The following is a 15,775-nucleotide window of genomic DNA, read 5'->3' as shown; positions in this document are numbered from 1 at the left end:
TGGCGTGACAATTACAAAGCCAGTATAATATATGTGCCATACGAGTATCTTCCAAAATTGAATTCACCAATCTAGATTTGAAAATGAAATCAAGAAAAGATCACATGATGTAATTTTGTCTAAGATGTCCGTACCCTCCAACTAGCCATTGAAATTAGAAAAAGAAAAAATAATAATAATCATTTGTTTAACTAAAAACTATCTGTCCAATCAACCAATAAGTATTAGGATCAGTTGATAAGAGAGATGTTCCAACTTATTCATAGTCTTGTTTACATTAATTTAAAACGAATCTGCATGTGTTGCGAGAATTAACTACTTGATTTTGCTAGTAAGAGAGATGTTCCAACTTATCTATGGTAACATTTTCAATATTTGGAAACAAATATATATGTGCTAGAAGAGTTTTTACTCAAATTAAATTGTGAGTAGACTCAAATTTAAATTGGTCAGAATCTAATAGGCTTAGCACGTATTACCGGGTATACATGGTTGCTGCATAAATAAAACTATTCATCATGTCATAATTTGTCTATGATGGGGCCTGCTAAAACTTTACATTGATTTATATGGACTATAAGCTTGCGGCCATGCTTTTTCATTACTACTCACACACACCGACATCTCACTCCCACTCACACGCACACTCACTCCATATTTATACTCAAACAACAAGAACTAAATCATATCAAAATCTTCATACTCAGCTCATTTTTATAAATAATATACAATTCTTTCACCATACCTTATTTTCTCTCATTTATAATACTATTAATAACACTAATAGTAGTATGATTATTGAGAAATTCTTCTTCTTTTGCCTTCTATTTTTTGCCCATTGTACCAATAGCATTGGTTCATCATGGCCACCATCTCCTGGTTACTATCCTAGTAAGAAGTTTAGGTCTTTTAGTTTTTGGAATGGTTATAGAAATTTATGGGGTCCTCAACATCAAAGGCTTGACCAACATGCTTTGACTATATGGCTTGATCGAACTTCAGGTGATTATAATTCTTCTCTATACATGTTATATTTTCATCTTGTACGATTACTTGAATCCTAAACAACCATATAAGAATGGTTTGTCGTGGTCACGAGTTCGAGTTTATTTCTACCATAAGTATACTGGTGTTTAAGTTATTTTAATTGCAATTTTGTTTGTTCATCTTCTCTATATATGAGGATCCTTCTATTTTTATGTCTTTATTTTCTAATTTCTTGTTCTTTAGTCATGTTTGATGATGCATTTAAATTATTATCGTGACAAATGATTAATAGAAAATCTAATTTTGTCACAAGCACTGTTATAACTTATATGAGCATAGTTATCTGTTATACTAATAAGCAATAAACAGAAATAACTTATCTCTTGATGCGTGAACCAAACTGACAATAGCCGCGTCGTGGAGAACCACTGACCTAAAAGACGATTCCGCGCTACGTCCCGGTGCAGTAGACAATTGCGGTCGCCCTCCAGGATAAGCACGGCGCCGGAGTTTATGTGCACTCACAAACCCGACTGGAACTCAGAATACTTGCCCAGAAAACAGAACAGGAAGAACATGTGTTTAAATAATTTTAGAGAAGAGAGAAGACTGATTGTGTGTTATGTTTTGGCTGAGAAAACCACCGAATATTTATAGGGTGAAGAGGAAAAACGGGAAGCATAAAAGGTGGGAAGAACCTGGCCAAGAAGATGACCAGATTAATCTAGTCAGTCAACAAACGAGGCAAGAAACAAGGGAGTGAATTAATCAGCTAAAATCAAGGGATTAATGGCTGATTAATTCCCACAACAGTCAGAAAATCCCAACAGTCAAAAACGGATACTTGGAATATTCTGTTAACAAGGAAAAGGAAATAAAATTTCTCCAAAAAGATAACAAGGACCCACGCCCGCGCATCGCATTCCCCAAGACCCCAAGTCCCGAGGCCCGAGCCCGACTCGACCCGACCCGGCTCGGCTCGGCGCGCGCGCGCGCGTGTGTGTGTGGAGTAACACACACCTCCAACTTACTCAACTAAGTAGTGCTAAAGCACTACATTATAAAAACAAGGAAAAACCTTCCTCCCCAATCAATGTGGGACTTTTCCCCTTCCATTGTTTTTCTCTCTCTCTCTCTTATTTTTTCCTAACACTCTAGCATTATATCAAGAACTTCCAACAATCCCCCACAGGTTCGAAGATATGAAAAGAATGAAAGAAAAAAATGAATTCTGGGCAAAACAAAACAATTGCATAAGTGTCAATGTCTCGCGACTTGAATTAACACATAGTGGACATCAAGCTATGATCCCTCACCTACCAAGTGACCTTCGTCTTGAACTCAATAGGGAGTTAGGGACCCGTCACTTTGAGCCACACAATTGAACATGTATAATATTCTGAAATTCCGCGAATAAAGGTGACGCATTATACTGGCCATACGTCCAGCCTGGATGCTCATAGGTGCTCTAGAGTATAAGCCCACGAAATACTCATAGGAAGCGGCCACACTTCCACACCTAAGTAGGTGAACTCCATCAAGTGTGAGCTACAACACACCTCCAAAAATATGGATATGGGTTCATTAAGAGCCGTATGCTCATCCTCTTTCTCATATGTAGCTAAGCACAAAACAAACATCTAGAGATGGACAAATAAAAAATGTGCTTCCGAATTATTACATAACGTTCCCCTTTGAACTCATAGTGAGTAGGAGTTCATTATTTCACAATTCATACAACGGGCTTTAGCCCCATCTCTTCCGATGTTTCCAAAACTAGTTTTTTACATAGGCCTTTAGTTAACGGATCCGCAATGTTCTTTTCGGACTTTACATAGTCCAGTGATATCACCCCTTCAGACAACAAATTTCTGACGGCTTTATGCCTCAGACGGATGTGTCTCTTCTTCCCATTATAGGCATGGTTGTGTGCAACAGCAATAGCAGCTTGCGAATCACAATGAAGTGCAACTGAAGGAGCTGGCTTCCCCCACAGTGGAATATCTGCAAGCATGTTCCTCAACCATTCTGCCTCATGACCTGCCAATTCAAGAGCAATAAACTCAGATTCCATAGTAGACATAGCAGTACAAGATTGCTTACAAGATTTCCAGGATACGGCTCCACCCCCAAGGGTGAAGACATAGCCACTAGTGGAGTTAACTTCATCATTATCGGATACCCAGTTGGCATCACAAAAGCCCTCCAAAACTCCAGGAAATTTGGAGTAGTGCAAACCCCAATCCATAGTACCCTTAAGGTACCTAAGCAACCTCCTTAGAGCAATCCAATGATCACTGCTTGGATTATGAGTGTACCTGCTCAACCTACTAACAGAATAAGCAATGTCAGGTCTAGTGTAGTTCATAAGAAACATAACACTACCAATAATTCTAGCATATTCAGACTGATTAACTGGATTACCATTATTTTTCTTTAAGTGGAAACTTGGGTCATAGGGAGTCTTAACTGGATCGACATTAAATGAGTCAAACTTTTTAAGAATTTTTTCAACATAGTGTGACTGATTAAGACAGATGCCATTTGGAGTCCTTTTGATTTTTACTCCCAAAATCACATCTGCCTCACCCATGTCTTTCATTTCAAAGTTCGAACTCAAAAACTGTTTTGTCTCATTTACACGATCCAAGTCAGTCCCAAAAATCAACATATCATCCACATAGAGACAAATAATTACACAACCATGACTATCATGCTTAAAATAAACACAAGAGTCACCTTCATTAACATGAAAACCATTACCAGTCATAGTCTTATCGAATTTGTCATGCCATTGCTTTGGAGCTTGTTTAAGCCCATACAATGCCTTGACTAACTTACAAACCTTCTCCTCTTGTCCTGGAACAACGAACCCTTCAGGTTGGACCAAGTAAATCTCCTCATCCAAGTCACCATTCAAAAAAGCAGTTTTGACATCCATTTGATGAACAACAAGACCAAAAATGCAAGCAAGAGCAATTAAAGTCCTAATGGTTGCAATTTTAGTAACAGGGGAGTAAGTATCAAAATAATCAATGCCAAACTTTTGAGTAAAACCCCTTACCACTATCCTTGCCTTATACTTGTCTATGGATCCATCGGCTTTTAATTTTTTCCGAAAGATCCATTTACAAGTAATGGGCTTACAACCTCTAGGAAGTTCAACCAATTCCCAAGTGTTATTATTGAGAATTGATTGTAATTCACTATCAATTGCTTCTTTCCAAAAAACAGCATCAACTGACCTCATTGCCTCATCATAGGTTCTTGGATCATCTTCCAAAACAAAAATATGCACAAAATCATCATCAATTAAGGAAGATTCAGATAAATAAGAAGTAATAAAATCAGGACCAAAACTATTTTCCTTTCTTGCCCTTTTGCTTCTCCTTGGCTCCAAAACAGAATCATCGTTAGTAATAGGAGCATTAGCAATAGGTAAACTAACAGAACTACTAGCATGCAATTCACTATCATTAGAAGGAGACATTTTCAAAGGAAAAATGTTCTCAAAGAACTCAGCATCTCTTGCTTCAATGATATGACCACCTGCATAAGAGTTGTTAGCACCTTTAACAAAGAAACGATAAGCTGCACTTTGATAAGCATAGCCAATAAAAATAGCATCAACAGTTTTGGGACCAATTTTATCCCTCTTGAAACTAGGTATGCCTACTTTTGCTAGGCACCCCCACACTTTCAAGTATTTCAGGTTTGGCGCTCGACCTTTCCATATTTCGTATGGAGTCTTGTCAAGCTTCTTGTGAGGAACCCTGTTCAAAACATGACAAGCAGAAAGAATAGCCTCCCCCCACATGTTATTAGGAAGCCCAGAACTAATAAGCATAGAATTCATCATATTCTTTAAAGTTCTATTTTTCCTTTCAGCTATACCGTTTTGTTCGGGTGAATAGGGAGCCGTCGTCTCATGAACAATGCCAAGTTGCTCACAAAATGCCTTAAGAGTGTCAGGGCTGTACTCACCACCCCTGTCACTCCTAACTCTCTTGATCTTTTTGTCTAACTGGTTTTCTACCTCAGCTTTATATTTGAGGAACATTTCCTCAGCTTCGTCCTTAGACCTGAGAAGATAAACCATGCAAAAGCGTGAACAATCATCAACAAAAGTAATATAATACTTTTTACCCCCTCTGCTTTCGTGATTATTAAAATCACCTAAGTCACTATGAACAAGTTCCAGTACTTCAGTCTGTCTATCTACTGATTTAAATGGCTTTTTAGTAAATTTGGCTTCAACACAAACTTGACATTTCGAAAAATCAGTTTTAGAAAAACTTGGAATCAAATTTAAGTGTTTAAGCCTTTTAACAGAATCAAAATTAACGTGGCCTAATCTAGCATGCCATAAATCAATAGACTCAGCAATATAAGCAGAAGAAGTACTAGCATTCTTATTCATAGTGTCAATTTTAACATCAAGAGTAAAAAGCCCCCCATTACAAAAGCCCTTCCCCACAAATTCCCCATTGCGAGTAAGAACTAATCTATCAGAATCAAAGGAGAGCTTCAGTCCAGCTTTCATGAGCAAACTGCCAGAAATTAAATTCCTGCGCATTTCTGGAACATGCAAAACATTAGTGAGAGTAAGCAATTTTCCAGAAGTGAGAGTGAGAACGATTTTCCCTTTGCCTTGGATAGATGCAGAGGCTGAGTTGCCCATGAAGACATTTTCACCTTCAACCTTGTCATAGGTAGTGAACATGTCCTTGTTGGCGCAGATGTGTCTGGTAGCTCCAGTGTCAACAATCCACTCAGCAGCATTACCTGTAAAGTTAGCTTCTAAAACAACAGCAACAATAACGTCAGAATCTTCAATAAGGTTTGCTTGACTTTGCCCATTCTTCTTCTTGACCCTGCAATCTCTAGCTCTGTGACCAGTCATACCACACTCATAACAGATCCCCTTAAACTTGTACTTCTGAATTTTCCCATTAGGCTTAAGGTTACTGTTTTTGGCTTTGGACTGGTTGTTTGATTTGGGTTCAACAAGGTTGGCTTTGGCAGAAGAAGAGGAAGGGAAAACAGAAGGGGCTTTGTCTTTGATACGGTTTTCCTCCTCAATTTTGAGGTGGGCAGCAAGTTCCTCTAAGGTTAGGTCTTTCTTTTTGTGCATGAGTTGGTTACGAAAATCCTTCCAAGAGGGAGGGAGTTTCTCAATCAGAACAATAGCAAGGGTAGTATCACAAATAGACAGACCTTCAGCAGCCATATTAATACAAACACTCTCATAGGCATGAATCTGATCAATAATAGGCTTATCATCAACAACTTGAAAACTTAACCACTTACTAACACAATAACGTTTAGTACCAGCATCATCAGTTCCATATTTTTTCTCTAAAGCATCCCAAATATCCTTAGCATGATGAAAACCCATATAAATATCCAACAGACTATTCGACATATAATGCAACAACATGCCCTTACAAGTTCTATCATCCTTAAAAAACTTAATCTCATATTCAGACAAATCATCTTTATCAACAGGTTCAACAATATCATCAAGAACATATGCAACATCAATCTGCTCCAAATAAAAACGCATCCTAACAGCCCAACGTTTATAATTCTTTCCATCAAGAGGTTCTAGTTTAGACATATCAGGAACAAGGAATTTGGAAGCCATGATCGTCTTTTAGATTGTTATACTAATAAGCAATAAACAGAAATAACTTATCTCTTGATGCGTGAACCAAACTGACAATAGCCGCGTCGTGGAGAACCACTGACCTAAAAGACGATTCCGCGCTACGTCCCGGTGCAGTAGACAATTGCGGTCGCCCTCCAGGATAAGCACGGCGCCGGAGTTTATGTGCACTCACAAACCCGACTGGAACTCAGAATACTTGCCCAGAAAACAGAACAGGAAGAACATGTGTTTAAATAATTTTAGAGAAGAGAGAAGACTGATTGTGTGTTATGTTTTGGCTGAGAAAACCACCGAATATTTATAGGGTGAAGAGGAAAAACGGGAAGCATAAAAGGTGGGAAGAACCTGGCCAAGAAGATGACCAGATTAATCTAGTCAGTCAACAAACGAGGCAAGAAACAAGGGAGTGAATTAATCAGCTAAAATCAAGGGATTAATGGCTGATTAATTCCCACAACAGTCAGAAAATCCCAACAGTCAAAAACGGATACTTGGAATATTCTGTTAACAAGGAAAAGGAAATAAAATTTCTCCAAAAAGATAACAAGGACCCACGCCCGCGCATCGCATTCCCCAAGACCCCAAGTCCCGAGGCCCGAGCCCGACCCGGCTCGGCTCGGCGCGCGCGCGCGCGTGTGTGTGTGGAGTAACACACACCTCCAACTTACTCAACTAAGTAGTGCTAAAGCACTACATTATAAAAACAAGGAAAAACCTTCCTCCCCAATCAATGTGGGACTTTTCCCCTTCCATTGTTTTTCTCTCTCTCTCTCTTATTTTTTCCTAACACTCTAGCATTATATCAAGAACTTCCAACATTATCTACAATAAGCTAGGAATTACATATGACATGAAACGAATATTGCACTAGACACGTCTATATATATATATATATACTACTTTATGTTATGTTATGTTTTGTGCTACTAAATAATAATGGTCATTACTCCTTATTAACAAGGTCATTAATTTTGTAGACTGAGAACTAAATCTGAGCAAAGAACGAAATTGACATATTTTGAGGTTTGTTTCTAATTACTATGCTATATATATTTGGTACGTATAGGAAGCGGGTTCAAGTCTGTTCGCCCATTTAGATCCGGGTATTTTGGTACATCAATCAAGTTACAACAAGGGTACACTGCAGGAGTAATAACAGCATTTTATGTAAGATTATTCAACTTACTAAAACTTGCTTAATAATTGATTGCTAGCTGCATTATTAATAATTATTGTTAATGCAACTCCCTAATTAAACATCACAATCTAAGCGGGACTACTTTATCACACAATAAACTTTGATTTTGTTGGTATTATATTTGTCATTTTGCTAATTTACTTAATTCTCACTTACAAAGTCACAAGTGTCAAATTATATATAGTAATTCATTATTCATAAATTAAGTTTATTAATATTTCAATTTTTCATTAATTTTTTTATTTATTTTGAGGATTGGTTTGGTCCCCTTTGTAATTTCTAATACGTACAAATTAGATTAGATTCTTGCTTTAGTCCATACCAACTTGTTTTACGTACATCCACCCATCAAAAATATAAAATTAAAATTCTTATACCCACAAAATAAATATCCACTATAAGCTTAATCATGAGCCGTTCCACGACAAAATTAAACAACCTACAAAGAATAATTTCTGATTTGGAAATTCCATTTCATATATAATTCTGTCGGTTTAATATAATTTTTTATTTTCTAGATATTTCTTGTTTGTTTATAAAATTAAATTTAGATTTAATAAGTTGTACAAAGAAGTACGTAGTACAATTATCATTTACCAGTCTATTTCCAAATTAGTTAAGATTTTTCAATTTTATAATGTTACACGTACGTACTATTCATTATTGTTACAAAGTATATTCCTTGATTTACTAACTCTTTATAATATGTTTGATAATTTTGTCTTAAAATAAGGCCTTAAAATCCTGTACGCTAGCTATATAAATATATTTTTTTTAAAAAAAAATAAAGATTTTTTTTTAATTGTACTACATTATTGACTAGCTAGATCATTGAGCATATTTATTCCATCCTAGGCATCCGACATAATGAATGCAATAGTTAAAAACAGTTGAATGGTGTAATGCAAGGGTGGCCCAAATCAGATCATGAACGAAATCAATATCGATGTAAAGATCAAACTATTACACCCATCCTATGATCAGTCCAAATTTTATAATGTTATTAATAATGTAATTTGAAATAGTATTGTGATATCTAAAATACGAGTATTATAATATTTACGAGATGATGGTATTCACAGCTTTCCAACAACGAGGCGCATCCAGGGCACCATGATGAAGTAGACATGGAATTCTTAGGGACAACCTTTGGGAAACCTTATGTATTACAAACAAATGTTTACATAAGGGGCAGTGGAGATGGCAATATTATTGGAAGAGAAATGAAATTCCATCTTTGGTTTGATCCAACTAAGGGATTTCATCATTATGCCATTTTTTGGAGCCCTAAAGAAATCATGTGAGTAATCTGAGTATACTTACTATTTTTCATACTAAATAAATATATCACCGCACTTTTCTAAAAATAGAGTTACCTATTAATCTATTATTATTAGTAGGATATTTGCATTATTGTTATTATTTTGTATTTATTTCAAGAATAATTGCATTAATTAGATTATGGAGCCTATTTTATTTTTAGTTTTCTTTTTCTGACTTTTGCATTCATCACAATTCCTTTGTTTTAATTTGGTGGTTGGGATCTAGCTGGAATTTAGGGGCAACTTAATTGGAGTTATTAAGGAGTAACTATTGTTTTCACTCTTTTTTACCTCATTTTGATAGCTTCAATTTGTACTATAATACTATTATATGTACAATAAATCTCTCTGATATAATGAATGATATTTATAGATGAATAAATAGGTTCAAAGTGAAAAACTAGTGAATCTATTTTCAGTTTTTCATCACTAAGTATCAATTTGATTAAGTCGACTTTGATCAATAAAAACCTTTATATTTAGTCTTGACTAATTTATGCTAAAGCATTTAATGTATAATAATTTTCTTCAAATTTTTTTCAAAGAAAGCCGCAAGAGTCTTCTCTTAAGAATAAACAATATTCAACAATTGATGTATATTGTTGAAAAGATAGGTGCATGCTTATTGAAAAATACTAGCAAATCACTAAGGATTAAAGGTCAAGTGTTTTGTTCTGCATACTTTCACTTAATTTGCAAAAAGTAAGTAAAATAAGTTTGAATAGGATTTTGATAAGAGTTAGAAATTGTTTAACCAAGTTCAATTTACATCGAAAGTAAATATTAGAAAGGGCTAACAAGTAACGATAAGCAATTAGTTTTAGTAAAAATCTAGTAAACACGTATATATATCCTAAATATTTAATTATGAAGTGAAAGTCAATTTGATAAGTAGAAATCAATTTTTATAAAAAAAATTTAAAACTTAAAAGTGTCAAAAATTAACCCGATCTGATTAGATCCAACCTAACCTGAAAGTGACCTAATTTAATCTTTACATGTCCATAATGATTTAACATGACTTAAACCCGAACTAGAACCCACTTGAAGCCAACCCAGTGACCCGAGTTGAGATCACCTCTATGAATCTAGTTATAACATCACATGCAACTTTCGTTGATCTAACTTAATTATGATAGTGAATATGCATATAGTACATAAAGTTCATTTTTCACTACATGCACAAGAATCATTTTGTTTTTCTCTCATTATTGGACACAGATTTTTGGTAGATGATGTTCCCATAAGAAGATATCAAAGAAAAAGTGATGCCACATTCCCACTAAGGCCAATGTGGGTGTATGGATCAATATGGGATGCCTCATCATGGGCAACTGAAAATGGTAAATACAAAGCAAATTATATGTATCAACCATTTGTAGGTCAATTCACCAATTTCAAAGCTGGTGGTTGCTCCGCCTACGCTCCCCTCCATTGCCGCCCAGTTTCCGTCTCTCCCTATCGTTCTGGCGGCCTTACACGTAAGCAATTTTACGTCATGACATGGGTTCAAAGACACTACATGTTCTACGACTATTGTAAGGATCGTAAAAGAGATCATTCACTCACACCAGAATGTTGGTTACATCGTTAAAAATGTGAATTTTGTAATCATCAATCAATATGTATCCTATATTCTACCACATATATAAGTTGCATCAACTGTATTTTATACACTTCGTATGAAATTTTAATAATGCACTAAATATTTGTTTTGTGTACGGCCGTTTCTTTGTAATTTGTACACCCCGTATATTGATATATACAAGTTTATGAGAAAACGTTTCTTGATTACCGACAAAATCTTTGTTCATTACAATTGGTGATCGTACGTACATTGGAGTACATCAATAATTTCACAATGAACAGCACTTCGTAAATAAGTTGTGTCGGCATGGTGTACAAAATATTGTCTTGTATGTAAGGGCCAATCTTTGTATTTGGGTACATTTTTCATGTATGCTTTACGATTCGACCATATTTACGTATTGCGGATATATTTTCGGAAATCTTAGGAAATATTTTGTTATTTTCTGTTGGGAGTAGTTAATATCTTTTGATATCTTTTCCTTATTTTCTTAGTTTTCTAATTCTTCATACTACATCTGTTTTATTTTATTTGCAACGATCAATAACTATATACTAAAGGCGAATAAAAAATGACACGTGGCAAAATCTGGTTAAATAATTTCCCTCCAGTGTTTTTTTTTTCTTTTTTGTCAAATTATCTTAAGCAATTTTAATACACTATAATATTTTCTTTCCTACTTAAACGCAATCTTTCCGTCCCAAATTCAATAAAACATTTTTGTAACAACTTATAGAAATTTTAAGCAAAATAATATTATTTAAAAATATATGCATAATTTTTAATATAATTACTACGGAGTATATATATATGTCAATAATTTCATACACGTATATACAACCTAAAGTTTACTACGAAATATTTTTTTACCAGAATATTGACTTTTTTCATACTTATTATAAAAAAAATCATAAAAAGTTGTTGAAATAAAATATTTATAAATTTTGGTAAATCCGTGCATTGCACGGGACCATAAGCTAGTTTGACATAAAATAGAGAGGAAAAACGCAATTACTAGCATACTCCTGGAGTACCATGCAGGTTTTATAAAACTCGTGTTATTTTTATGTTAACTCTTTGTTACTTCAAATTATATATATATATATGTGATATTTAAGTACATGTATGTTATTTTGCCATTTTTCTCATTCATGTTCCTCCCGCACTCACTCTCTCTTCCTCTCAGTTACTCCAACTCAAAATTATACACTTTCTCTCTCCTTTCTTCTTCCAATTTTCTGGGTTTTCTAGGAATCAACCTCACTTTCACTCTCTTTCTCTCACTACTCCAACTCTAAATCTAACAAATTTTTTCTCTCCCCTTTTCTTCTTCTAATTTTATATGTTTCTTAGAAATCAATTGATTTGAAGGTAATTTAAGGGTGTAAATGTGTTTATGTACAGAAATTTAGTATCTTCTAAAGTGTTTTATTCTCTTCAAGATGCCTTAAAACTCAACACTGCTAATGTTATTTTGATGTAAATTTGTCATTATTTCAAAATATATATATATATATATATATATATATATATATATATATATATATATATATATAATATGTTATTTTTAAATAAGTACATGTTATTTAATGTAAATTAAAAATAGCATGAGTTGGGGTTGAAGTAATAAATAAGTAAATAACATATTGTTGTAACAAAATAACACAACATTTAAACAAAATAACATAAAATGTGTAACTCAAATATATTGTGTAAGGAGTACCATGATCCATATTACTCCAGGAGTATACAATACTAATTGGAGGAAAAATGTTTAATCGTTACAAATAATATAAAACAGAGGTATTATTAGGGTTGGCTTTAGGGGTGTCAATCGGGTTTTGGGTTCGGTTTATCGGTTTATCAGTTTTCGGTTTTTAACGGGTTGGAATTATTATTGGGCCAGTTGGGGTCGGTTTTAAATAATTTCGGGTCGTATCGTTTCGGCTTATTTTTATCACAGTTTCTTTTCGGGTCGGATTATAATTAGGTCGGGTTATAATTGGTCCGGGTTATAATCGGTTCGGGTTAAATTCGGTCAGTGTAAAAATGGGGTTTATCAGTTTAAATCAGGTTTTGGGTCAAAACATATCGAGTCCTAATCGGGTCGGGTTGTAATATGTTCGAGTTGAACTCAATCGGTTTGGCAATTTATTTTGTCAGTTTAAACGGGTTTCATTAACGTATATTTTCTGGTATAACATCAATATTATTTAATTAGTTATTCCAGTAGATCATATGGAGGATTAAATAGTTGTTTAGCTTTATGTCTCTTTTTTGTATAATGATTTTCAAGATCAAATGATAATAACAAATCTAGATTTACCTTTTGATTCAGATTTTTTTTAATACAATTTAGTGTTTCATAAGCCATTACTTGTAAAAGGATGATAATATTTTAGCATAAGAGTTTCATTGACATTAAAATTCCAAACCTGTTCAATATAAATACTTCATATTTCAAATTAAACCCTTTTGTTTTACTATCGATAAAATGAAAAAAAAAAAAAACTCTACGGTCATAACAGGTTACGGACTTACGGGTTATAAACGGTATGGTTATAACCGGTTACGGGTTGTAAACTGTTTGGTCATAATTTATTACTGGTTATAAACGGTTCGGTTCTAACTAATTAAAAGTTGTAAGCGATTTGGGTTTATCGGGTTTTTGTCAGGTTTAAACGGTTTCAGTTTACAATGGGTCGGGTTGTTATCGGGTTCGGAAGTACTCGTTTCGGGTTGTTCTCAGTTTTGGGTTGTATCAGTTTGGCTTGACAACGGGTACAGTTCATTAACGGTTCTCAAACATTCAGATCGGTTCAGTTTTAGGTTTTGAAAAATCGGGTCGGGTCGGTTTACGGTTTTAAAATACACTACTAGAAAACACCTTAATTGCGACGGAAAAAGTTCGTCGTAAACTATGTAAATTCCGTCGTAAAGTTGGTTTACGACGGAATTCCGTCGTAAATGGTTGTCGGAAAACCCTTTGTAGGAAAATGGCCATTTTACGACGGAAATTCCGTCGTAAACACTATTCCGACGGAATTTCCGACGGAATTTTCCGCCGGAAAAATAATTTCAGGTACTGCAACAATCCGTCGGAAAATTCCGACGGATTCAATTCCGTCGAAAATTTCCGACGGAAATTCCGTCGGAAATTGCTTTTCTGAAATTTAAAAAAAATACGCCGCGCCACCACCGGCACGGCGTATCACCACCTCCAATCGCATTTCACCCACCACACACCTAACCCAGCGGCCACCACACACCCACCCTAAACCCTAAACACACCTAAATGGCTAAGCCCACCTAAGCCCAAACCACCCCCCCTCAAACCTAACCCGGCCAGCGCCACGCACCACACACCACCAACCCACCAAACCCAGATCTAAACCCGAACAACGCCCCACCTAAACCTAGATCTAAACCCACCAACCATGGTCTACCTAAACCCGACCCACCCACCACAGTCCACCTAAACCACCCACCACCGCCCACCTAAACCACCCACCGCGGCACCAAAACAGCCCCAACGAAATCCAAAAAACCATTTCCAACCACCACACGCATGCACATAAGCCACACCCACCACCACCATCGAAATCCAAAAACTAATAACAATAAAAAAAAACAGAAACAAAATCAAAAATTTAAAATATAAAACATACCTTAAATTGAAACATGCTTCGAATTTCACCATGGAAACGGTTTAACAAGGTCAAATTCGGCCATTTAAAGTCTAGATCTAGGCTTTAAATGGACGAATTTGGCCTCAAAACCTTTAATTTTCTTTACTCATCATGAGAAGAGAGAGAAAGGGCGATTGTGGTGGTGTTGTTAGTGATTGTGGTGGTACCGTGTTGTTGGTGATTGTGGTGTTGTTGGTGATTGTCGAAAAGGGGGAAAGAAGAGGAAAGAGAGAGATGAAGAAAGAGAAGAGGAGTAGAATTAAAGAGAGAGAAGGAGAAGGAGAAGAGGAGAGAGAAGGAGAAGAGGGGCTGATTGAAGGAGAAGAAGAGAGGAGCGACTGAGAGAAGGAGACAGAAGGAGAAGAGGGGCTGATTGAAGGAGAAGAAGAAGAGGAGAGAGAAGGAGAATGAATAAAAGGAGGCGGAGGAAGCTTTAGGGTTTAAAAAAAATATTTTTTTTAAAAATATATTCCGACGGAAAAATCCGTCGGAAATGGATCATTACGACGGAAAAATCCGTCGGAAATGGATAATTACGACGGAAAATCCGTCGGAAAACACATATATTCCGACGGATTTAATTTCCGTCGGAAATTTCCGACGGATTTCCGACGAAACTAAAATCCGTCGGAATATATGTGTTTTCCGATGGATTTTAGTGTCCGTCGGAACCATTCCGTCGCTATTTGCCTGTTTTCTAGTAGTGATAACAGGTTCTTATCGGTTCAGTTCCTTTTCAAAACGGTTCGAATTCACTAGTTCGAGTCGGTTTTTGACAGCTCTAGTTGGCTTGTATTACATATGGGTTTGAAGTCATCAATGAGAATTAAGCCATTATATTTATTCAATTTGTCTGGTATCAAGAGCAGGTTGAATTTTTTGTGTTTTTTTTTTAATTCATAAACATTAGTGGACACGATTCGCCTCCATCACCGCCACCCCCTCCAATTGAAATCAATCAAAATTCACCATTCTACCTAGGGTCTCAAGATTGACTAGGGGATTTTGTTACTCCCAATCATCTAAAAACCGATAACTATGATGATTGGGCTGCAAATATGCAAGCCTCTTTGGAGGCTAGGCGAAAATTTGGGTTTTTGGATGAACCATCACGGCTCCGATTCCACCATGTACTACTCAGTTAGATTGGACAATAATCAATGTGATGTTGATTTCTTGGATTTCGAATACTATTGATCTGGAGGTACATTCTTCGCTTTCTAAATTTCATGAATTTCGATTGTTGTGGGAGCATCTTAAGAAGTGCTTTGCTCAAACTAATGCCCTAGAATTCAACGATTAAAATCATCCCTTGCTAAA

The 15,775-nt window shown here is 35.5% G+C and overlaps 1 protein-coding gene across 1 annotated transcript; it reads left to right on the top strand.

The window, feature by feature from the left end:
* The first annotated feature begins 617 nt into the window (after window positions 1-617).
* LOC145612126 (putative xyloglucan endotransglucosylase/hydrolase protein 32) lies at window positions 618-10,981 on the top strand. Its single transcript, XM_081667501.1, has 4 exons — window positions 618-1,002; window positions 7,725-7,825; window positions 8,939-9,156; window positions 10,400-10,981. The coding sequence occupies exons 1-4, from the start codon at window positions 792-794 to the stop codon at window positions 10,770-10,772; spliced, it is 903 nt and encodes a 300-aa protein (XP_081523627.1). The 5' UTR covers window positions 618-791; the 3' UTR covers window positions 10,773-10,981.
* The last annotated feature ends 4,794 nt before the right edge of the window (window positions 10,982-15,775 follow it).

Source organism: Chenopodium album, chromosome 3, assembly GCF_948465745.1.
Source record: "Chenopodium album chromosome 3, dcCheAlbu1.1, whole genome shotgun sequence".
Lineage (NCBI taxonomy): Eukaryota > Viridiplantae > Streptophyta > Magnoliopsida > Caryophyllales > Amaranthaceae > Chenopodium > Chenopodium album.
This window is presented reverse-complemented; position numbering and strand designations above follow the sequence as displayed.

Bases quoted from the DNA above. Each gene is read 5' to 3' on its own strand.
- LOC145612126 (XM_081667501.1), top strand. From the start codon at position 792: ATGATTATTGAGAAATTCTTCTTCTTTTGCCTTCTATTTTTTGCCCAT. The intron at 1,003-7,724 runs GTGATTATAATT...TGGTACGTATAG, and splicing joins ATGGCTTGATCGAACTTCAG to GAAGCGGGTTCAAGTCTGTT. The intron at 9,157-10,399 runs GTGAGTAATCTG...TATTGGACACAG, and splicing joins TGGAGCCCTAAAGAAATCAT to ATTTTTGGTAGATGATGTTC.